Genomic DNA, 26,791 nt, shown 5'->3' on the forward strand with positions numbered 1-26,791 from the left:
TATCAAGTTGAAATAAACGACAAAATGTCCCTTTAGACATAAAGTGAAAACCAATGTCTTCATAAAATATTCAGATTTTTTTTGTTTTTAATTAAAATTTTAAGCACCAATTTCTGCACCAATTTGATTTTCAATAGCACAAAATCAACTTTTCTTTAAATAACTAAATTTTAAAATTAAAAAAAAAAAAAATGAACCTAGTTTCATAATGTTCAATTTTTAGATGAATTCTTATATTTTTGTGAGAAGTTTTTATCCTGTTTCTGAATTTTTAAGATGAGGATTGATAATAATTTGGATTATTTGGACTATTGTTCTCATCTTGGGTGTTGTTAGCATTAATGTGGATTAAATAATGGGTTCCAGTCAAAATTGTGTGCAGATTCCCAACAGAATTCAACAAGATACACCTGAAGAAGGTTGAAGGTTAGATTGACCAAAACATTGTCCAAATACTCAACATGAGAACAGTAGTCTAAATAATCCAAGTAATACAAAGCTTTTATCCATCAGTAAGTCATGCTTTAATTTGAAATAGGATGTTCACTGCTAAATATGAAGATTAAATAGACGCATTTCATTTATATATTGGTTGGTCTCTCGGGTTTAACGCTCTGATTGTGCCAAATTCAAATCTGGTCTGTCCAAAGCATCACTTTCTCTTATGGCTGTTGGCAACATTCACATTGTTCTGCCTGTAAATACCCGATTCTAGAAATAACCAAGGAAAACCAATATCAAGAACAGAATGTTCCTTGTATTGGAGTTGAAATAGCATTTTCTTTGGTTTGTTTTGCTTAAGCATTAAACAGCATTTTTAAATATCCATGCTTAGATTGAATAAAGCTCTAGTCGAATAAATAAATGTTGGTTGGTTGGTTGTTTCTGTTGCATGACACATCAACCATTTTGGGTTATTTAATGCTGAATCCAGTAATTTTGGATAAAGTTTTTATGCTTCAAGTTCTTTATATCTTCACATATTAATTCATGGTATTTGTTTTGATTATTTTGTAGAAAAGTTTGTTTTTTTTTTACTTTGCAGAGCATGATTGAGTTTCGAAAAAGGAAAGGAAAATAAATAACATCAATGTTTGGTGCATTTTTGCTCGGGAAGCCAATCTCTTCAGACAGCCTGATATGGTAACGCCAGAGATAAATAGATGTACACACACCTCAGTTGAGAGTAATGGCAAAAAAAGCAGGCTGAAAACTAGGACTGATCCAGTTAAAATTACTTCAAGCAATACACATCAAAATGACACAAATGATAGAATTTCATGGAGAAAATCATGGCCGATGTGCAATCCACATTCAATGTGAAGATTCGCAAAATGGTGAACAAGAAGAATCTTTATAAAAGGTTGTCTGTTTTGGTCAGCTTGTCATGTTTAAGTTTGAAATAACATTTTTGTTGGTAAATCCACAGATTTAAGTGATGTATCCTAAGAACCAACTATTTGGTTCTTGCCCAGAATTCTTCCTACATTAAAAACAAAAATTTTTTAAATCTGTATAATGTATGTACCCATGACTAAACAAAAATGTCATACTCTTAAAAATAAAAAAAAATCACCTAAATTGATCAAGTAGTTCAATTTTTTAACTAAGAAATCAACATCATCTTAAAGAAACAAGGTCAGATAACTCTATAATGATTAAAACTTTCAAGATCAGCTTTGTAATGGCTACAATTTCCCATTAATCACTTAACATCATTTAAAAATGATTTTCTTTACAAAAATAAAACTATTTGATCAATTAAGATGATTTTTAGAATGAATTTTTTCATTCAGTCACAGATATATACATCTTAGCCATTTTTCTATATTTTTATTTTTTAATACAAGGGGAATTTTGGACAAGCACTCAAACTAATCTTGTTATTAGTAATAATAATCATGATAATGAAGTCAACTGTGTTGGATCTTTTGTTTGTTTTTCTGAAAAGGTTATTTTAAAGTCTTATTGTATAATCAATACTAATAAATATAACTTGTATTTATAGAAATTAGTAAGTGAAATATGCTGGTTAAATCCAAAAATATTTTAATTGCATTCTGAAATATTTAACAAGTTAATATTTTCTCCAAATTACATGATTTTGCATTTTGGAAAATTACTTTTATACATTAACATAAAATGTGCATTAATTGTTGCTGTTTTTTTATTATTATTTTTTAGGTAAAGAGAAAAACCTGTGTCTGTGTCAACAGACTTCTGTTGATTACTGATATTTGCAGGCGATTTGCTTAATAATGTGCAAAGAATGCATACTGACAAACGAAGGGGGAAGGATAATGAATAAAACATTTGCATCTATGCAAGAGTGAAGAGGAGGATGAAAAGAAGAGTAAGAGGGATTAGTAAGATCAAAACCACAAACGCTTTTAGTTACAAAAAAAGAAAATACAGCTCTTAAAATGAAATCATCCATAGATGAAGAGAGAGAGAGAGAGAGAGCATAACAATAGAAAGCAGATGTTTAAATCACACAATCTGTTTGGCAAATCTACTCTAAAATGTAGTGAAATCAAGAAAACCAGAGTTTTAAATGGACATGCAATTAAAGTGTTTATCATTCACAAACCATATTTCTCGCAATTTACTCTCAATGAGTATCAATATAAATAGAAAATACGCCATGTTCACGTTTCAAAATGAACTTAAAACAATCTGAATGAAAGTTCAACTTAAATGCTGAAATTGGTAAATCTAACAGAAGTAATTAAAGACTAAATTTATGCCAACAATAATCTAACAAAGTTGGGATGGGGGAAGGGGTACAAAAGAATGTTTAGAATTTTTTATAAGCTCCAAAAGCAAAGAATCCATTTACACACTTGTATGCAATCATTCAGAGGTAAAAAAAAAAAAAAAGTGTATAGAATAGGGGTTTAAAATGTGTGCCAATTATTTAAAATTAAATTCTATGCAAATTGTACCAGCTAGATCAACAACAATAAGAAATCCATTTTATAACTTTTCTTAGCTTCCTTTCAAAAACTTATCAACCTAGAATACTAAAAATTAGGATTATCAACAATTTAATATGAGATAGACTTGGAAATATGATTAGGGCATTCTTCATCAAGTAACGCCCAAAATGCTGGCCTTACAGATAACAGTAAAAAAAAAATTACTCGCTAAGGTTTTCATAGTTATAAACAAACATTAGGATGTTCATATTTAAGATTTAAGGTTCAACATATTTAAGAAATAGATTTATTAAAGCATATTTAAGAAGAAAAACTTTTCTTTAGACATTTTTGTTGTAGAAAACTGACAAGGAACTCTTTAGAACAAAATTGAAATATAAACATTGAAACATCAATTGGAAATTAGTTCATCACTATGAGAAAAAAAAAACAGTATTTGACTAAAAAAGCTTGTCAGTCATATACATGAATTATATATGATACTAAAAAATGTAAAAAATATTAAACATAATTGTAACAAATCTAATTATATCATAAGATATTTTTAAAAGACGATTTTGAAAGGCTTGCTTTGAAAAGCAGTTAAAAATATGATTATCTTATTGCTTAGAACTTGATCACTACAGATTCATCGTTATGGACCCAAGATTACCAAAAGTATGAGCATGTCATGTAAAAACATGGTCCAGGGAAAATATTATCCCTTTTTCCTAATAACTATGATTTTTGGGGTTTTGGTTTTAAAGTAATAGTGACAAATTTTTTAAACAAATTATTTTGTCATATAGATATATACACACGCATACACATCTCAAAAATGTACTCACACTTAAACAGCATTGTTTGGACAGTAATGGTCATCAATTTGAACATTTGCAAACACGATTTTTCAATTACATTTGTCTTCTGCATTCAAGGTTTCCATTTTACTATGTTTATAAAGGTGTTATCATTCGAAGTGTGAGTACATTTTTAAGCCCTCTTATAGATATGTGTGCATGTAAAATAATTTTAAAGCATTATTTATAGTCAAATATCTACAAAAATTATTTTCTGCTAAGACAATTCTGTATCTCGTTTCTATTTGTATATTCAATAGAAAGATTACGAAAATAGAGACGATAATCCCCAAATCACCATGAACAGCTTTAATATTTGCCATGCGCAGACTCGGTATTATGTTTTTAAATCTTGGGTTCATTTCAAACAAAGAACAGTAAATATTCTCATAAAACAACCAAGTCATTTGGACTGGAAAATATTAGGAATATTTACAGACAAAATTCCTCCAATCCTGTTTTGAGAGAAGTAAAAACTACATGAAACAATCACAGGAAGCAATTGCAACAAATCCCATAGAAAACAATTTTCGAAAAATAACTGAAGCACTGGGAGGGGAGGAAGGAGGAGGAGGAGCAGGTGAAATGAACTGAAGCATGAATTTGACAGTGGATGATAAAAAACTATAACAAGTCAAGCATAACGACAAAAGCATTACATAACATTTACTTGCTATAACAATACAAGCATGCTTTCCAATAAACTCTAACTATATATTGAACACAATATTTATACATAAGCAAACTACATCATGTAAAATATTAATTTTTTTTTTAATAAGTGTAATTACCCACACTAAGTACTTCTATCAAAATTTCCTACCTGCATGGGGTCTGCGTCCACAGAGGGTGGCCTTGGTGAAAGAAGGTCAGTTTGGTTTGGTCGTGGACTCATTCCTGGGTGAGTAGGATGCCTCAACACAGAACCAGCAAATCTTATCTGGTCAGCAGGGTTAGCGAAATTGGCTTTAGACACTGGTTGCATTGGACCTGGAGATAGTAATGGTTTTGGCCCATATGGACTGTCAGGTCCAGATATGCTGGCTAAGGGACTGTGAGCTGATTTAATTGCAGGGGTCATTGGCCGAGATCCTGGCCCAGGCATAGAAAACGGATCTTGGCTAGACTGGCTAGTCTCTGGTGAAAATGGATCCACCGAATGGCTTGGTGAAGGATGTGACGAGCTGGGCATATTTTGCCATGTATTATAGTGTGGATGCTGATGCTCATGCGGTGAATGTTGCTTAGCTAATTGGGCCTGTTGCTGGGCTATAGCTTGTTTCTTAGCCTGTAACACTTGTTGTTGTTGGGCCATCACCTGTTGGGCAGCCAAAACTTGTTGCTGTTTCTGATGCTGAGCTAAAGCTTGTTGGAGCAAAGCTTGGTGCTGTTGAGGAGTCAATGGATGACCTTGCTGTTGGACAATGGCTTGTTGCTGCTGGACAAAAGCCTGTTGCTGTTGAGGAGTAAGAGTTATTTGTTGTGGAGATTGTTGTGGCTGCTGCTGTGCAAGTGTCTGTTGCTGTACTAAAGCTGCTTGTTGCTGTTGCTTTTGCTGTTGTTGAACCAGTGCCTGTTGGGCGAGTGCAGCCTGCTGCTGTTGCTGAGAAAGAACTTGATGTTGGCCAATAGGAGAAAGTTGCTGCTGAGCTAACATTGCTTGTTGTCTTTGTTGGGCAAGTTGGGCAAGTTCCTGTTGTTTCTGAACTAAGCCCTGTTGTTGTTGAGCAGTTAGGCTGGGCTGCTGTTGGCTTAAAGCTTGCTGTTGTTGGTGTTGTGCCAAAAGTTGTTGAGGTGTTAACGTGGGAGATTGCTGTTGAGCCAAAGTCTGTTGTTGCTGTTGAACAAGTGCTTGTTGTTGGGCCAATACTTGCTGTTGCTGCTGCTGCTGTTGTTGTTGTTGGTGTTGCTGAGCTAACAGTTGTTTCTGTTGGACCAATGCTTGTTGCTGTTGAGCTAAAGTTTGATTCATTTGTTGCTGTTGTGCCAAAACACTTTGTTGTTGCTGTTGGACTAAAGCCTGCTTCTGCTGCTGACTCAACACCTGTTGTAATTGTAATTGCTCTTGTGCTGCAATTTGCTGTTCTTGCCCTGCTCGTTGCTCAACCTTCTGCAATTCCGCTACTTGTTGTGATGGTTGTTGCTGCTGTTGCTGCTGTTGCTGTTGTTGCGACAGAGCCTGCTGCTGTTGTGCCAGAGCTTGCTGTTGTTGTGCCAAAGCCTGTTGCTGCTGTGCCAGCGTTTGCTGCTTTTCCAACAACGCCTTCAGCTCTTGTTCCAGCGTTTGCTTCTGTTGCAACAACAATAGTTGTTGTTGCTGTGTTAAATTTCCAGATTGCTGCAACTGTTTCAATTGTGCTAATCCTTGCTGCTTTTGTTGTTGCTGTTTCATAAACTGTTGACTTTGCTGTTGCAGCTGGACCAATGCCTGCTGTTGCTGCTGTGATAACGCCTGCAGTTTCAATTGTTGCTGTACCACTGCTTGTTGCTGCTGTTGCTGCGGAGTCATAAGATGCTGTTGCTGTTGCTGTTGCTGCTTCAATTGCAATAAAGCCTGCTGCTGTTGTAATTGTTGCTGCTGTTGCTGCTGGGCGAGCTGCTGTGACAAAATATTTTGTTGCTGTTGTAGGAATTCTTGTCGTGTTGGTGACTGGCCGAGTGTGTCAGGATTTATTTTGGGAGATGTCTGCTGGGGGCTTAATCCTTCTGCATTTTTCTTTTGTTGCTGCTGCTGGACAAGAGCCAAGAAATTGGCCTGGTCTTTACTTTCCAAACCAAACTGATTGTTTGGATCCACTGTCTGTTGGGCAGCTCCCGGAGAAACCTGTCTCTGTCCCAATGAAACATCTCCATGTCCAGTCATATATTCAGGAGACTGACCCGGACCAGCTTTTAAGCTATTCAATAGTTGACTTTCACCTACAACATTGGGATCATTTCGACTATTAACAATACTTCCTTGCTGAATTGTTTGGTTACCAATTTGTTGTTGCAATTGTCCAAACCCAGAACCATCACCATGAGGAGAAAACGATCCTTTTTGACCTATACATTAAAAATAAATAATTTAGTTTTAAAACATTTAGTTAACATTTTTTTGTTTTTGAATAAACTTAACTATGTAACCATCATGTTCTTTTATTTGTTAGTATATCAAATGACATTAATAATCGCATGTTACAAATTCTTGTTTTCAAAATATAAAATTCATTTTCTTAATCTTAGCAAATAAAAAGCTAATCCTCTTTGAATATTTTTTTTTATTATTAAAATATGCAAGATTTTTAGTTTTTGAAATAATGTTTTTTCTCAGACAAAATATATATTGCAAAGAAAGCTTGAAATTAATTAAAACTTACAATTTATAAAAGCTAAAAAAGTTAAAGAAATGTTAATTATATTACTCTCAGTTATTATTGTTTGTAGTAAGGATTGAACAATCAGCCATTAGCAGACTACATGGACACATAAAAAAAAGGGACTCCTTCAGTCTTTAACAGACTATGGATACCCACGAAGAGGTGCCTGCACATGAAATTTTTGTGGCAGGAGGTACGCAATCTCAAACCACACATCTCCTGAGTCAACATTGTTAAATACCAGTACCAAGTAAAGTATATGTACAGGACGAATGAAAACAAATGCCAAGATAAGCGGAGAGCACATACAGCACCTAGAATTTCCAAATAGTCACCCATCTGGTACTAACCAGGCTCAATGTTGCTTAACTTCAGTGATCTGACGAGAACCAGTGTGTCAACGCGATTATACTGTGTTACGTGGACACATAACTCAACAGATAAATGCACTGATTAACGAGCAAGTTCAATCCTTACTAATTTAATAATTAACATTTTTATCCAGTTATGGCTGACTGAATGAGAACAGTCTACTCCTATAGATTAAAAAAAGGTTCAGTTTGAAATTTTGTACAAGTTCCAGTGTTTGACTTAAAGATTCCCATATTTAAAAACATTCGCTCAAAGATGGTAATGGTTACATCATCCAAAACCTTGTGAAAACAACAAGATGAGAAATAATTTAAATGAACCCTTGCTGATGAGGGAAATCATTGAAGACATAACAGCACCTTATCTCAGAAGTATCATTAAATGTAATCTTTTTTTTTATAACTTGTTACATAGTAGAGCCCCTATGCCAGTAAGTAGTGATGAAGTTATCTAGTGTGAATTTTGATAATAGTCACTTTTAGTGCATATCAAGATTATCCAGATCTATAAAACAGAACCATTTTTAGGGTTGAATGAAAAATGGGTGACAATGCAAGAATAAAAGCTCAAAGTCTGTCTACAAAACATAGTTGAATGATACGAGGATATGAGGTTACATTTTCAAGTGAGAGAAATAAGGTGTTCAGTCTTTCTGTTGGAAACATATGAACGAGACTTGTCTAAATAATGCAGAAATAAGTAAAGAAACAATTAGTTATTAGTCTCTCTCTCCTTAACTCCATTCTCTCCAATAAAACTTTAAAGAAAACTCAGCAAAAAATCTCCTTGTGTCTTTCCTACATGAGAAGTTTTATTCGTCTAGTTAAACAGACAAGACATTCAACCACTAATGAAATGGCAACAATAAAAAATAAAAAGAACTCGGATAAACCCTGCATGTATGTTTAAAGACTTTATCTGGTTTGGTCATGGAGGACAAAAACACAACATTCTTCAACACCTTATCACCTACTTTTTACTGTATAAGTCATTGGTTGGAAGTTAAACTAGCAAAATCTAATATTTTAATTGGATGTTACAGAGAGAATATAAAAATACAATAGATAAAAGTATCTAATAGTCATTATAAAATATTTGTATTTTCAACAAAAGAGAAAACAAATGAAAATGAAATTTTTCAAGTTGGTAACTTACCATTTGGATGGTGCAGAGTTTGAGGTAAATGGTCCAATCGAGCCTGTAGCATTTGTGGCGATGGAGTCTGCGGTGCTGGAGATGGACAATTCTGCATGTGATGAGGGTGAGGAGGAGCCGGGGATGCGGGAGGAAGAGGAGGCAGGTGAGATAATGGCTGACTACCAGGCACATCAGTGTCTGAGTTTGGTGTACCAGGCTGACTTGGTGGGGACATATTTGGCATGGGGATACCTGCACCTGGATGACCAGGAAACGGAGGGGGCGGGGGTGGGGGCATCATAGCAGCTGCAGCAGCTTGTTGAGCAGCAACTTGACGAGCTTCCATTTGCCTACGTTTGATCTCCTAGAAAACAATATAATTCATATGTCAGAACATAAGAGAGAAGCTGAACAAAGACCGTTCATACAAAAACACTAAAAACAGCATCAAATAATATTCAGATAGTTGAACATGTAAAAATGGCATAGTATTATGCCTTTGAAAATTGCCAATATCATTTAACCTCATTCAGTAGCCAACAATGTTTTTACATTGATAAATAAATATTAACAATCGTCTTGGTATCATTCTAGTTTAATTCTGAGGAAGTTCACCATTTCAAGAATTAACTCCTACTTCACTGGGGTTTGTAAATCACTTCAGGTATTTTTTACTTGACAATTTCATATTTTTACCATCACTAAATTAAATTAATACACAAAATATTATTATTAAATTCTACAGCCAAGATTTATTAGTTGTTTTCATACCAGACAAAATTTTGCTAATGTAAGAGCTGTTTTGAACCATCAGACCATCTTTATTAGATTGATGTACAAGCAAGGGGAAGGGAGAAAAAAAAAGAAATGGATTCTGGCAGATTTTACAGAATTTCGTTTTAAATAGGATTTTTGAAAACTGCGTTTGCTATTTTATTTTAGATTTCAATAATTTATTTAATAGTAAATAAAAATAATTCAACAATTGTCAATGTTATGTTGCTGCAAAAAACGTATGAAGTTATTGCATAAATAATATAAAAAATCATTTTAAAAATTGTGGCTAATAGAAAAGATTTTCCATTAGAATTTATCTCCAGTTAATAATTTATGGTCCTTGTCCAGAATTCCCCTATATTAAAAAAAATAAAATAAAATAAAAATAAGGGAAAGTACATGCAGGTGAGAATACAAAAATATATACTAAAATTCATGTAAACTGCTCAAGTAGTTTTATTTGTAAATCAGAAAATTATTTTTTTTTAACAATTGATAAGAATTCATAGGCATTACAACAAATCTTACAAATTTTGAATTATTATTTTAGTTATCTACCTTGTTTGAGATTTTTTTTTTCAAAATGGCAGACAAGATTTATAATACTCTTAAAATTTGATTTTCTTATTTAAAAATAAAACTATTTGATCAATTTACATGATTTTTTAAATATATTTTGTTTCATCACCAGTTTATACATCATACAGATTTTTCTTTATTTTTGTTTTTATAATATAGAGAGAATTCTAAACAAGAACCTAATTTATCAAATACAACAAAAAGTTTCAGTTAATATAAAGACATATTTAAGTTGTTATAAAAATGAATAGAGTGTTAATATATAGTGGAAATAAAACACAAAACTATCAAACTTACTCTATGTTCTTTTTGGATTTTACTGCTGGCTCTGTTTTTACGAGCTTTTGACTGAAATAAAAAAATATTTTTATATCAATGAGCAACAGCAAAATTAAAAGAATATTTGATTCAAAGATTTTAGAAATTTAAGTTTCTTTTAAAACTCACATCAAAATTAGTATATTTGAAAATCAATCATAATTTACAAACTGGTTTACTCATCTTGCTCATTGTTATGTCTTGACACTTTGCTTTCCTTCTTCAGGAACCATCATTTACTGGAAGATACACCGCTCACATGCCTTCTTTCAATTAATATATCAACTATTCTTTCAGATTTAATTATCTCAGATATGTGACAAATTAGATTAATGGTTTGTCTCAAACATTCAAAGTCTTCTTATTAGGAGGTTCCCCTTTTGTGTAAACTAATTAGGTTAATATACAAATATGCAAACTTTTTTTCGTATTTTTATTTTATTTTGCTAGTGATGTGCACTGTCTTATTGTTTCAACTTTCCATCCAACAAGAGACAAGGATCACCATTTTCCTTTCATACACGATAGACTATACCAAACTTTCTTTTTCTACAGTTATTGCTTTACAATGTTCTTCCACTCATATTTTTAAATATGTGGCATCTTTCACCCGTGTTAACTTTTCCACAACTAAACGCAATGAGGTATACAGTTTTCAGTCATTTTCTTCTTTGTATTTAAGTTTATTTGCAAGATTCTTTCTTAAGAGATCAAACTCTTTATACATATTTAATTATTGAGGTATTTTAAATAATTTGAATTTGTTATGCATATTACTAATAAAAGAAGCACCATATCAGCAATGTACTTAAAGAGCTGTACTGGTTATTCAAGATAATTTCAAGTTCAGGTATAAACTGAAATTGCACTAAATTCACTTATATATTTAGTAACATCAAGTCATAATCGACATGGCTTGCATCAACATAAGCTATAGTGTTAAGTAAGTATTCTTGTCATATAACTATATATCTATGATGGATTGAATATATCCTAGTCTAGAGCGTAATATTTCCCTTGGCCAGTGGAAGGCTGTGATCTAGTGAAGAAATAGCCCAGTGTGAGGACTGGTAATACCTGATACAAATGTGTTGCTGCTGCTAATAGGAAACTACCAAGATTTGATAAGAGAATCAGAAAACAGAGTGGATTATTAATTATTTAGTTTGTTTTTTTCTTCAATCAAAAATAAATTGAAGCCATACAATTATTTATATAAGTATATTTTTAATTCATGTCTATTATTTCAGTTTCAATTCAGATGGTATTAACATATTTAATAATCATAATTTTAGATTAAAATGAAGAGATAAAATTCAAATACTATTTACCATCATCTGTTTTAATAAGAAAATATACAAATGATATTTACCAAATATGGATTCTTTTGACTTGGTGTAAGTTTTTTCCATATCTTGTTAATCTGTTTAACACGTTCTGTCCATTCTGAAAATAAATTAAGATAAAATGATGAATAGTAAATATTAAACTATTTTTTACATTGCAATGACAACCAATAAAACCAAAATAACTTCCTACAAAGCAAAACTACATAATTCTTTGTGGTTAATATATATATATATATATATATATTTCTTTTTTGATACAGAAGAATAAGATTTAATGGGGGAGGGGGCTAGTGTGTCTTTACAATGATATTACCATGATTATAAAGTACCTTATTGTTTTTTAAGTGCAATTTTTGGTAGAGGTACTCCAAATCACAAATTGAGAATCCAAGTTCATTTTCATAACAAGCTCTAATTGTTTTATTTCTTATGGGTTTCAGTCATGTTCTTCACTACTTTGACTGTGACAATAAATTTATTACTATTTAGATATTTGGCTGCCATAAGTTTATTCTTTTGCATAGTTTGTTAAAATTCAAGTATTCAGTTTTTTCTTCAAACATTTCATAGTTTATTAAACTATACATCGTTTTACAATAACTTACTTTAATTTGTCACATTTCTTTTCATAATCATTTTCTTATTCCCAAATTATGCCTTTGTACTGTTGTATTCTAATACAGTAGGAAGAAACTCAATACAAACTTATCAAAAAAATATTGAAATACTTGACTATTGAGTTTGACTATTGCAACAGTCACTCAAAAAATTTGATTAAAATTAATTTCAACTGATCAGTTTTTTTGTTTTTCACTTTTTGAATTTGTGATAGACCATCTAGTAATGAAAGGAAAATAAAGAAATCTCATCATTAAACATGACAAACACAAAATTAACAACAGTTCAATTTAAACATTTAAAAAAAAAATTTGTTTAAATTCTTGATTAAAAATATCAGTACTTGTGTAGTATAATAGAATTCCAAGCAATTTCAGGAAAAAATACCATCACATACTTAAGTGTCATGTTGACATTAGTATAAATTACAAAAAATGATCCAGCAGAAAAATAATTACAAGTAAAAGTAGAAATTATCAAATTATCGAATTTTATCATTTATTTTAATATGGCATCGTTGACAAATTGACCTATCTTCCTTGCTTTCCTTAAAATCCGCCACTGAAAAACACAGAAAAGCATTGGATTGCTAGTGTCCGAGTTTTGTAAAAAAAAAAAAAAATAATAATTTAGTACATTTTCTCCGGGGTCATTTTTCATAACTTTTGGAATTTATATATGTATATAAGTGATAGTGCTTTTATCTGAAATATATTTCTTTGAAATTCTATTATATTACACAAGTGCCAAAACACCTTTTATTACTTTTACATATAATGAATATCAAAAGAAAAATAATTTCAATCAGATGTTTTGATATAGAAAACATTTAAAAATACAGAAAACTATTTTTTTTTTTAATTAAAAAAAAAAAATAGTTTTGTATTATTTAGATTCATTGGACTCCTGTTCTCATCTTGAGTGTGATTTTTACCTTTCGGTAGATGTAACCTCCAACCTTCTTGTATATTGTCAAACTTGGGAACTTGGATGAAATTTCGAATGGAACCCTTTATTTACTTCACGGGGGTAGTATGCTCTTGTTCCATCAGCCATGACTAGATAGAGGTCCTAAGTAATTTGCAATAAAAAAAAAAATACAATTGCGAATTACTTAGAACCTCTATCCAATCATGGTTGACGTTACAACAACATGCTACCTCCATGAAGTAAATAAAAGGTTCTATTCAAAATCCTGTTCAAATTCCCAAGTTCAACAAGATACACCTGAAGATCGGAGGTTACATCGATCAAAACATTGTGAAAATCGCACTCAAGATGAGAGCAGTAGTCTGATGAATCCAAATAATATGAATAATCAATCCTCATCTCAAAATTAAGAAAACTAAAATGATTTTAACGTGACGAAAAGCATCTTCATAAGATGCTCCCTCTGTCAGTTTGTCTACATGCTGAAGTTTGAAATAGCATTTATAGAAATGTTAACATCTTTATAAGCCAAACTTTTAAATGACATTCAGATTACTGAGCTTGCAGATTAAATAAACAAATTTTATTATCCATTTATTTTTTTAACAACTCATAGTTGCACAAAAAATATCAACATAGATTGCAACTAAATTAATTTACCTGGATATTGCAACTTCAACTCAGGGTAATTCATATTTACATAAAGTACAGGAGATATGGTAGAATTAATGCCAAGCGCTTCATCAGTTTCCCATTTGAGAATGTTCCGCCGACTGGAACCTTCTTGTGGATCATCATCCATTATCCCTGACCAAGGAGCAGGGCTTGCTGGTGCGTCATAGTGGGGCATAGGTGTACCAGGTTGTACACTATATATAAAAAAAAAAATTATTTTTTAAAAGAATTTAAATAAAAAATTTTTAATACAAAATTCATAACAGAATTTATATAAAAACAGAAGCAAGAAAAAAAATTTTTTTTTAAAAGTAGTATAAAAGTCTTTAATAAAAATTTTAAAATGAATTTAAAAGAAAAATTTTTAAAATGATAAAAATGAAATTTGTGTAGTAATGAGATTAAATCATTTTATTCAAAAGGAAAAAGCAAAACCAACCTATAAGGAGAGGGTGGTGGTTGGTCTAAACTGTATGGTGACATACACTGCATTTGGGCCTGATCCTGTAACTGTTGGCTCTGCATGGCCGATAGTTGCTGAACAGGGAGTGGTGATGAGGGGGGAGGAGGAGGTGGGGGAGGAGGAATGGATGGTGGGGGTGGAGCTGGTGGTAAAGGTGGCGGCGGAACTGAAGGTGGGGGTGGGGCTGGTGGAAGAGGAGGAGGAGACGGAGGGGGATGTGCAGGGGGAGGTGGCTGTGAAGTCTGTTCAGAATTTTCAGAAACTGCCATAAAATTATCTTCTCCTGAAACGAAAACAAACATATATTCCAAGTTGTTTTTTTTAATATGAAAATCATTTATGTTTTTATAATTTGTACATTTATAACGTATTGGTCTCACTAACAGTGAGATTAAAACGCCAAACCTATTCACAATAGAAGAATAGTTCTCTGTGGGTGTCTTCAAAAGCTAAAAGTTATGAACTCATTTTGCTATCTTGGTGATATGGCCTGCGCCATATACGAATTGCATAGCTGAAGTTTAACTTTTCAATCATTTTCACTTATTCTCGGTCAAATTCAGCTTTATTCAAAGTGCAATGTAACAAGAAAATGCCAAGCATGTTATAATTCGGTCTTGCTAAGGACACATAGGAATGACAGTTATGATTCACTGGATTTATGATGAGTCTTGACAACAAAACTAGTTCCGACTCTTTTGCTATGGAGGCTGAAAGTGCCCAGACTGGCTCTGCATTGCAACTTGTGATGGTATGGACATGTTGAGTGATGCTTTAGTTGGATAAATAAAGCAACACACATCTTAGCTGAAGGTAAAAGGAAAAAGGAAGGCTGAAAATTGAGCATCATGCAATCAGTCAATAAAGGGATGGGTTTATGCTTTCTCTACAGTAGAAATCGCTTATCTTTTAATGCGTTTACTATTTTCTTTTCACACTCCAATTTAATGATTAAAAATAAACACAAAAGGTTTAATAAAAATGAAAAAGTAATAAAATGATAACTAACCAGTAGCTTGTGTACCTTCTTGGTTTGATTCTGCATTTAAAACTCCTTTAAAGATATCCTCCACTGTCTTGCTGTCAATGTGAGCAAGACCTACATACAAAAGAACATTTTGATATTAGCAAAATAAAACGATAAATCAAAAGAATGTTACAAATATATCTAGACTAATTAAACATTTTTTAAATAAAAGACATTGTGAAAGGTTGAAAATGTACACAAAAAATTGAGATCAACATATTTTACATTTAAACATTTTTTGACAATTATTTAAATCAAGAAATATTCTCATTTTCTCTTCATTTGAACTGTTTATTGAACTAAAAACTGTATTTCTATTCTGAGTAAAACGTCTATGGTTTTTAAAAAACTTCATATATTAATATTTTGTTTGCATGAATTCATCTTCTATTATAATGTCTTATTCTGTATCTATGTGTATTTTGTTTGGAAGATCCCAATAATTTAATTCTTCTGAGCTGGGATGCAAAACCTGCTCAAAAAGTTGTAAAAATATAGCTATTTTGTATTGGTAAATAACTTTTGTTAAAATATGTACTTATATAATTATATAAGTTTTAAGGGTTAAATTACTGATGAATATGAAGCGACCTGTTACCGGTGATGGAGATAAAGTGGCAACAAGTCACTTACAAATATTTCTTGGAAAAATAAATAAAAAATACTGTCAGATTGGCATAAAAACATAATGATGTAGATTTATTTATCGGAGAGTTACATGGAGTAGAAGTTTATTATCTAGTGAGTTCTTAGGGTAGAAATCCTTCTGACTGAGGAAATCGTTTTTTTTATAGCTGGTTTAAGGAGTAAAGGTTATTAAAAAGAGGAGTTCATAGAATAGTTAAAATCCACATTGGCTTAGAGTTCATGGTAAGAGCATGTGTTGAAAACGCGTGTTTTTTAAAATAAGAGTTCATGGGAGTAGTTAAAAGTTTGTTCGTTACGAATTGCAACAAGAAAATGCAGCGGGGCTTTCCTTATATTAGCTATAAGCGTTGCCATTTTTTTAGGGTCCTTTTTCTGGGCGTCTTAGTCCTGGCGAATTACATATTCTGTACACACGTGGTGAAGGCTTTTCGCGAAGGGAAAACCCGTCTTACCACGTCGAACTCTAGCCTTCTAAAAAGGAAGGGAGAAGTCCCTTATTTCCTGTCACGTGATTTTTTTGAGAACCGGAAACGGTGAATTCTAAAAAAATGTTCCTTGTCAAGTTTGGTTCCGGCGTAGTTGCTACAAATATCATGCTTTTTTTTTCAAGTTGCTCTCCAAAGATTAAGACCCCGACCCCTATCCATCCTAATCTTCTAAATAAGATTCCTCTGCATCCAGGGTTGAGAAAATACTAGATTCTTGGAAGGGTAGCAAACTACCTCTTACAGATATGAGCCTAGGAAATGAGGAACTTCCAGCCAATGCGTTATCAAAATGGCAGAAATGGAAAACACTAAAACATCCGCAAACTAAAATGTGATTAGAAGACTGCTCTAATAAAAGGAGGATACGCATATGGTTCACCCATATATGAATGTGGAAATGTTGTTCAAACTAATGAATTATGTCCCTATCTATGAAATTAAGGCAACATCATAGATCTAATGAATACAGCAGTACATCTATGAATAAGGACGAAAAACATCATTTGAAAATATTTTTTAATGTACAAAAGGATTAAATTAATCTTTATTATATTTAAACAATTATAGAAAATATATAAATAAACCTTCATTCTACAGAAAATTGGAGAAAATTTAAAGTTTTAGACAAAATAATTTTTTTAATGCTTTATAATTTGTTTCAAATAATTTGGGAGGAAAATGCTATTATTAATGGTCTTATATTGATATAAGTGTATAAATTATATGGCATAAATTATATGGATTTAAGTATAGAACAGTGGAATGAAAGTGAAAAACATCATTATTACCTTCAGAAAGCATCTTGCCAACATCCAAGTTAGGACTAAGCATTTGGTCAAAGTTTTCAGATAATCCATCTTTGCTGTCAGAACACTCTGCTGCAGCTTCAGAGTGAGAATCAACATTGTCACTCTCCATCGGAATGTCTAGAAAGCAATCAAAAGTACTATAAAATTAACAAAAGAAAAACTCATCAAACAAACATTACAAGGAAACAAAGAAGACTTTTGAAATAACAGATTGGATATACCATGCATAATGTCAAATATTTAGCAGTTTACATAATTTGCAGTAACTAAACATCATTTATGATACAATAAACAAAGAAAAAAGGAAATATTTTGTTTACACACAAATTGGCATGTCAAAAGATTAGAGAACAGGGTACACTCATTTATAAAAACAGACTTTCAGATGAAATAATGAACGATAATAATTGAAGTAACAGCAATATGACAAAAACATAGTTTAATACCTGTTAGATCATGAAATAACTGTTGGAGGTCATCAAGATGGACCACATACTATTGTATTAAAAAAAAAAATATAAGTGCCTACTGAGGTCATCTCATGTGAAATTAACAAGGATAAGACTATAAAAGACTTAGTGTTCTTTATGGTACAATTTGAAAGGTGCTTATTTTACATGTCTAGATCAAAGAGTTATTGAAATATAAAATCAGACTTTTTCCAAAATATTTGAATATTTACAAAGCTAGTAACAAACTTACAAAATTAATATCTCCATTATGTTCACAAAACTCATTTACACCATTTTAAAATACTTGGAGAAATTGAAAAATGAAAATGTTGGTTTGTTTTAACATCAAATATAAGTTAACCTTAATTTCATTTATTAAAAAGGATAGTTTCAATTATTTGTCCTATAAGATACATAGAAAATGTGGCAGATTTTTTGGCTTTATTGCTTTTGATATTTCTTTAAAATGCTCATTTAATGGTTATTTCACATCTTACAGTACTTGTGCACAATTTATATATTTGATATAAATACAGGGTGTTTCAGCAAAATCCAACAATTGACCAAAAAAGAAAAAAAAAAAAAAAGAAATACCAAGTTCTAAGGAGCATAGTAAAGCCCTAGATGGAGGAAATTGTGGCCAGATACCTCACCATCTTTCCAACAGGACTCTGCTCCTGCACACAAAGCCAAGATGGCCCAGGTGTAGCCACTCAACAATGTTCCTCATCACTAGTCACTGGACTTGTAACCGCCCTTCTTACCTGTGTTCAACAAACTTGAATATTTCTTTTAGGGTCTGATTGAAACCAAGATTGATAAGTACACTCCAACACAGTCAATTATCTGAAGGCTGGTATTGGTGGAGGTATTTGATACTGGTAGAGGTATCTGAAGGTTGGTATTGGTGGAGGTATTTGAAGGCTGGTGGAGGTATGTTTTTTATTGGAAATCGCTTGAAACAAGGCATAAAGTCACTTGATGTAAGGAGCTAACAAGAACAAAGGCTGATTATTACAAAGACGAGAGATGCCTATTGACCTTAGTCTTGAAAAGACTGCCATTATAGATAAGGATATGGTCACCAAAGCGCAATTCATTTTGAACCTGCATTGAGATGATCATGAAAAATAATGTAGGAGCCAACTGTTGGTTTTTGCATAAGCAATATTTGTTTTTAATGTTTATTTTGTTTTCTTTTTGCCAAGTATTAGACTTTGCTGCAAAACCCCATATAACTGAAAATACCTTTTATTTTAAGAAATGAAATAAAAAAATATTGTTTTTTATTTGATCTCAAAAAAATAAAAAATACGAATTGACTATTGAATCTAGATATATGAAAATTAAAATGGTCATAAAACTAACAGAATTTGTGGCCAAACATTAGTTAACCGATCAGAAAAAAACTTTATAAAAAGTGATGAAATGAAAATATTAAAAATGTTTTTTCTTAATCATATTCAAGATTTCATCAAACAACAACCTCATGCAAATAATTTCCTTGTTTCATACAGAGTTAAAACATAAATATCACCATTGGACTAATCATGGCTTCACAGACATTGGCTGTCCTGCTTCAACTGCATGATAATATAGGATTCAAACCTGGAAGATCTCTCAGTGAGTGATTGTGACACCTAGTGAGAGAGTCCAAGATATTCATGAATATCTAATGATGATTGAACTGTGAAAGATTGATATCAACTAGTTAGAAATAGAAACTAGAATTTCTACCCTTTTAAGTTGATACAGATTTTGTAAAGAAAAGGGGAAATGACTAAAGTTCAATCGAGTTTTCATTTAAAATTATATCAGGCAGAGATATGTAGATTTATGTTCTTGTTTTCATAATGCTTAAGACTTTTTCCAATCAGAATTTACTTGGTGATTTTTTTTAGTGATAATACAATTTTGCTTGCATACTTCATTAGAGTTTTCTCATTAAAAACATTACCTTAATTGACTAAATACATTTCTTACAAAAACTAGAATCATTATTTTTCCTTTTCTTTAGACATTTTTCTTTTAGAAGGAATATTGGCAAAAACCTTTAAGTTGTTACATGGTTTTATTTAGAAATTTTAAATAAAAAAACAAAGAATGTACAGACTTCAATTAGAAATTTAAGAAAAAATCTACCACACAAAAGTTAATCAATGATTTAAACAGTTTTCGTAAGAGAAAAATTTATTATTTAATATTTTATGGCATATCAACCCTCATTGGATTATTCTTAGTATGGGATTGGTTTTGTAGAGTGATTGGAAGAGGTTTTTGTTCATACAGCAATTGATCTTCCTAAATAGTCACCAATTTATTACTGGCCATGCTCGACATCATAACTGTGATGATCTTATGAAAACTGATGTGTCAATGTGATTATAACTGCATATATTATTAATAAAAATGTTTCTTGTACAAAAAATATATTTCAATCATTGCTTACCTTTTTTATGTTACTAAATTAAATATATATTCCTTATAAGAACTATGTCTGAATCATTGTTTGTCTGTCTTATATTTTCTTATTCAGTGATTTTTCCCTTATACTGTAGTCAATGGACATTGGGGCAAAATTTCTCCTAACTCAAGTCATACTGGAAAAAAGCTAATAAAATTTGAATCAAAAGGAGGGGATACTATTGCTATGGTTCATTTTTTAGCTTGCTAAAAGTTTATAGAATAATGCAGTTTGCACGTAAACTGAAAAAACAAAAAATTTCCTGTGAGGATAAGTTATATTTTAATCTGAAATTAACAAATAAACTTTTAGAATATTAATTCATATTCCCTTTATCTCAAATTAAACTGGAACTGTCTAAGAATTGATTTGACCACATCTATCATATGGTATTAAGAAATATTGATTAAAAGGCATGTTTACACATGCAAATTTAATGAAAGCTTTAGCTTAAAATCTGAGATTATCTATCATCTATAAGAGAAGGTAGCAAATATAGATATAGATATAGTTTAATTCTGCTACTTACCACTGATGATTAAGCAGTAATTTTTATTTTACATTTTCTTTCAGAATGAGGATCTGAAAAGGTTTGTTTGGAGTGCTAGTGTAGACCTCACTAAATTCTATGTTGAATCCCAAAGCTGCCATTATTCAAGTAAAGAAATTTATCAGGTTAAAGCCTCTAATTTAATGCCCTTTATATTTCATACATTAGTTTTAGGTGGCACTTGAGATGTTTTTTTAAATGAAAAGAAAATATTACCAGTCTCCAACAGGTGTAAAAGAAAGTTTAAATTTGTATAACTGAATAAACATTTCAAATCAATCAGAATTATGTGATGTACACAAGTTCAGCATTGATATTTATCAAACATTTCAGAATTTATTTCAATTTTTTTTTTTTTTTTTTTTTTTACAAAAAACATTTTACACAAGATAATTCAACAGGAAAAATGAAATTATCATGACAGTGTCTACTATCTAATGACATAATTAAACTATATTACATGTTATAAAATAAACATGGACTATTTTTGTTCAATAGTATTATATATAACATATATAAGCAGAGAGTGGGGAAGAGACAAAGAAGAGATGTGTATGCAGGTGCATTTTCCTGAGCAATGAACACAAAGTGATAAAGTCATGTGAATCTTGGATTTGATTCAGATTTTTTTTTTAATCTACAACTAACATTATATATGTTACTGTTATTGTATTCATGCACTCTACAGATTCAAAAATTGAATCAAAACATATCAAGGTAGCCAGTTTGGATTTTTTTTTTGAAGATGAGACTTGATAATTGTATTTCAACAAAATCTTTATGATGAATTGCACTCTTAGGATTCAGTTTGAAATTCTGTACAGTTCCAGAGTTTAACAAGATTTCCCAATTTGTATTATTCCAACTATTATTCTCATCTGGGTTCCTATTTTCACATTTAAACAGATTCTGGAACCTATACAGAATTTCAAACTGAACACTTTGTTTTATTTACAGAATAGATCATTCTCTTTGCATCAATCATGAGCATGTAGAAGTATTAATAGGTTTATTGTTAGTTATTACCTGTAGTGAGGATTGAACCATCAACCTCCAAAGCTGGAACTTAGAATTTATTACTACTGAACAGATTTATTCAGTGCACCATAGCTCCACATGGACAAAATTGTATCTATGTTACTTATTTTAATTTGAATTATTTAAACAACACTTGCCTATGAGGCTTTTGTCTACTGGTGTGACTATAGTTACATAAAAATATATAAAATGCAATTAATATTAATATATACAAAACATTTTTTTTTTCTGCCCAATTTAATATTTTATATGAAGACCATGTTCTATACTGGTTACTTTTAGTCATTTTCAGTAATGATAAAAAGAAAAACAAATAAAAAGCTTTGATCCAAAGATTTGTAAGGTACACTTAAAATTACACCTACTATTCAAATATACCACTTTTTATATTTAACTTCTTTTCAGGAATCTGTTTTTAAAAATCCTTGATTTTAAATCTATTCTGTACAATAGATATTCTTTAATAAAAAAATAAAAAAAATTAACACTAACAAGTTTTGATATCTGGCTTTTATGAAATTATTTCTACAGAGTTCATAAATCCTTTAGAAAACTATATAATTTATTTAGACATAAATGATTTTTAATTATATAGGGTGTCCAAAAAAGTCGCTGAATGTGATTTTTAGACACCCTGGAATGCACATAATTCATAAATATTTTAGCATATTTGACAACTGGGCATAAGTACTTTCATATTGGCATTTTTCTCTAGTCATGAAAAGATAGAGAAAAGAAAAAAGATATTTAACTTTCTTATTTTTCACTTAGCATTTCTGTGTAAAATTCAGCTAAAATTACTAGAAACATTCATTTGTCTTGTTGAATTTTTTGAACATTTCAATGTCTTCACTCATGATTCTGAATATTTAAAGGAAATGAAATTTATTACTACTGAACAGATTTATCCAGTGCAACATAGATCCACATAGACAAAATGAAAAATCTATACTACTTAAAGAACATTCTTTTTAACAAGGCATCAAGTGGTATTGACAATTTAATAACTCATTCTCATCATTAGCATTCTGTATATTTTTCAAAAATGAGCAGATACAGCCAGAAGTAGTCAATTTTTGCAGAAGTGTCAGAGTTAGGTTTTATTTACTTTTTTTTATTTTTTTTCAAACAGATTCCGGAATCATTTCTTTCTTCAGTCAGCTTCCCACCTGAGGAAGTAAACCAATGGCTGGAAATTTGTGATATCCCAATCAATTTTTCCCATTTTATTATTTTCAATCAAAATTAATAGAACTTATTAGTTTAAGAGAACTCCTTTTAAATGAAATGAAAATTTATATTTGAGTAAAAAATGTTTTTAAATGAATTAACTCAAATTAATAGAAATTTGTGATGAATTGAAATGTTCAAAAAAATAAAATAGAAATATTATAGAAGAGAGAAAATTATTTTGAATATTTCTTAATCAGGCATTTATATAGAACACTCTTTTGAAAAGGTTTGTTGCTTTATTCTATCACTGAAAACCATAGAACTCCAAAGCGTAACTAAAGACGGAAATAATTTCAAAACAAACAGAACTATTTTTTTACCTTAAGAAAAAAAAATTGTTTATGATTTGAACTATTATCCTTATCTTGGTTGTGATGCTCACGTTTGTCACCAGACTTTAGAGTAGTGTTTATCAACCTTTGATGACTTATAGTCCCCTTACTGAATATTTCAACACTCATGGGCCCCCTGCATTTTAACAACAAAAAGCAGATTTTCTTGTATGTTTATTTAGTTTCTCTAAAATTTAAGTGAAAATTTGGTTACAGTCAGCTAATGTACTTCCTAACTTCCAGCACAGCTGCTACCGAAAGCAGTGACAAGGCAAATCAGTTCCTTCACTTTTATTGTTCTTCAGTATTTCTATTGTGAAGTGATTTATTGAAATAAAATATAAGAAAAGGGCATTATTGAAAAGTATACAATAAAAATTAACAAAACTATACAGATAAAAAATAAGTCTTTATTTGCACTTTTAATAAAATTAAAGAAGTTTTTATTTTATTTAAAATTTTGTCAGAAATGTGTTTATGAAATTATGAAAATATGTTGTACTTTTTTAAATTTAAAAAATAAAAGTATTTTATTTGAATTTATATAATAAATATAATTATGAAAGTATAAAAATAAAATTATTGAAATCAAAATAACAGAATTTCAAACCTCATAAAAAAACAATACATAATATTCCCAAAAATGTTTTCAATAATTCTTAAGACTAGAAAAATTTTTCAATGATTATTAAATAAAAAAAAGAACGATCATGAAATATGTAATAAAAAGGAGTACATGCGCAGGGGAGATATAGTCAGGAGAGAAAAAAAGCGAAGGAACTGACTTGCCTTGTTACCATTTCCATGCCAGAAGTTAGGAAGTATGTTAGCTGATCATAACCAAAAATTTTGCTGACAATGACAACACTTGCTGTTGAAGTCGTGTGACAAGGCCTCTTTTTTCTGGTTCCATCTTGGAATAAATTAAACAATTTATACGTAAAACCTCTTTCCGAATACAAAAACCAGTATCTAGAGGTTCCACTGTATATAAGTCTTTTTTTCATGGCTGAAATCTTATTTATACATTGAAAGATTTTGCATTTTGAATTACATTTTTCTGACATCCTCTTATGTCTTCTCCATGGACCCCCAGTTGAGAAATGCTGCTTTAGAACCCTTTTTAAGTGTTTTGTGTTGAAGTTGGTAACTGAAAATGTTGAACTAAATCCAACTGGTGTAGATGGTTATTCTATTTTCCACACCTTTTTAGATATCAACTATTTGGTTGTTTTGGGGTTTGTTTTTTTTAAAGTTTTTTCAGCAAAAATTGAACTTGACAACTATTAGATAGACTCTTGATTGTAAATCATATTTTTCTAAATTTATTTAACCGATGCTAAATATATAAATGACATGGAATGATAACAATCTACTCCAGTAGATTAAATGAAGGGTTCAATTTGAAATTTATAAGTTCCCTGACAACGACAAAAGGCAGAGTGTATCACATCCCACATATAGTGATAATTGCATCAACCAAGATAAGGAAAATGATCTAAAATATGTAAACATATCAAAAATATTGTCAAATAGTAAAAATTTTGGTTAAAAGTTATGATTCGATACTGAATTTCATTTCCAGTCGTTGTTATCTAACAGACAGGTACCTTATGTCTAACCTAGAAAGGGTCCCTTCTGATTAATGATTATTTGCCTCTTAGATAACTTGAAGTCATTTTCAGATAGCATACTATAATTTTCTCAAAAAATTTGGATACAAAAATTATTAAAAATGTAATAAGTTTCTTTTTTTTTTTAAAGTAAATCTCAAATGAATTAGTGGTTTTTGAAGTTTTCTTATAGAACAATGATAGATATCATTTTTAATCAGTAAGATCATTAAGATATGATAGATAAGATATCATTTTTAAGATATGAAAAGGGGGTAGCTGAAAGGAATATAATAATTAATTAGGCAGGATTTCCAGCTGATACTAGGTAGAAAGTGAAAATGAAATTCAGTGACAAATTCTAAGTTTAACCAACATTTCTTGAACTGGAAAACTAAGGAAATAAAAGTAATTTCTGTATTGTTTTTCAAAATTTGGATTTATGCAAAATTATCATTAAGTTAATAAAATGGTTCATTTTCAGTTATTGAAAAAAGTAATATCACAGTGATAAAGAAAAAGATTTTTAAATGATCAAACTTCCATGAAACTGTCAGAAGAGGTAACATGTTTATGAAATAAAATTATAACTCTATCTACATTAACATTCATGAAAATGGATTAATTTTATTTATTTTTAACGAAAAGTCTTTATAAAATACAAATTACTGCACTATTTTCACAGATAGAATCAATCAATAATGGATATTTATGATAAACTTATAAACCAGTACTCAAATGATAGAACGAAAAATATTCACATTTAACTTCAACTAATCTGGAATTCATTCATTCATGTTAAATTATCATTGTGAGAGCTACTAACTAAATCTGTAAACATTTATAAGAGATATCAAAACCTACCTTTACACATTTTTCTAAATAAAAAAAATGAAATTGCCAGTCTGCCATTCATTATAACAATTGATTTTATCATTAAAACATAAGTAAATTTAGTTTATTTGGATTATATTTCTCATCACGGATGTTATTCTTAATATTTAAGCTGATGCATTCTTCAATCTTCTACAGGCACACCCTATCAGACTCACGAATGTCTCAAACTGAACTTTTTAATCCACGGGGGTAGATTGTTCCTGTTATGTAAACCATGATCAGACAAAAATTTTAAGTATTTTTTTTTTTTAATATTTTATTCATAGTCACCTATAGTGAGAATCAAACTTTCAACCTATACAAAACCATCACTTACAATGGATTGTTACATGGACATGAGGCACAATGAATAGAGGTGTTGAGTGAAAATCAATTATAAGTGACAGTTTTCTGAAAGTTAAAGATTCAGTCCTACTCTATGATAGTAGTAATAAATTTTTTTTTAATTTTATAACACTTTTACCTGATCATGGCTAGCAGAACTAAAACACTCTTTCTCCACAGATTAATTAAAATGTTCAGTCTGAAATTCCGTATTAATTCCAGAGTTTGACAAGAGTTACCTGAAAAGGTTGGAGGTTACATTGGCTGAAACTTTGTGAGAAGAACATCTAAGATGAGAAAAGTAAAATACAAATATTGTAATTGAAAAGTAAAATAATACAAATATTGTAATTGAAGGAATTTATATAAGCAAAATTATTACAGAAAAATTAGTTCTAATTCTGAACAGCTATTTTTATATTTCTAACATAGGGAAAATAATTAAATATTACTTAATTCCACATAAAAATAACAATTCAAAACTAAAACAGAAATTCATTTTCATATGACTGAAGTGAAAAGGAAAGACATTCTTGAAATTCAAACATTTTTGCATTTTCA

At 30.6% G+C, this 26,791-nt stretch overlaps 1 protein-coding gene across 19 annotated transcripts in view; it reads right to left on the reverse strand.

The window, feature by feature from the left end:
- The window catches only part of LOC145297646 (histone-lysine N-methyltransferase 2C-like), a 276,096-nt gene that overhangs the window by 149,126 nt on the left and 100,179 nt on the right, over positions 1-26,791 (reverse strand). For all 19 annotated transcript variants that reach the window (XM_080143768.1, XM_080143763.1, XM_080143779.1 and 16 more), the window contains 8 exons: positions 17,307-17,444; positions 15,365-15,454; positions 14,332-14,638; positions 13,878-14,086; positions 11,693-11,766; positions 10,300-10,350; positions 8,665-9,010; positions 4,602-6,823 (listed from right to left, as the gene is read on the reverse strand). In XM_080143768.1, the coding sequence (XP_079999894.1) occupies positions 4,602-6,823; positions 8,665-9,010; positions 10,300-10,350; positions 11,693-11,766; positions 13,878-14,086; positions 14,332-14,638; positions 15,365-15,454; positions 17,307-17,444 (3,437 nt within the window). The remainder of the gene's footprint in view (positions 1-4,601; positions 6,824-8,664; positions 9,011-10,299; positions 10,351-11,692; positions 11,767-13,877; positions 14,087-14,331; positions 14,639-15,364; positions 15,455-17,306; positions 17,445-26,791) is intronic.

This window comes from Euprymna scolopes, chromosome 18 (assembly GCF_053919585.1).
Source record: "Euprymna scolopes isolate OS-2025 chromosome 18, ASM5391958v1, whole genome shotgun sequence".
Taxonomy (NCBI): domain Eukaryota; kingdom Metazoa; phylum Mollusca; class Cephalopoda; order Sepiida; family Sepiolidae; genus Euprymna; species Euprymna scolopes.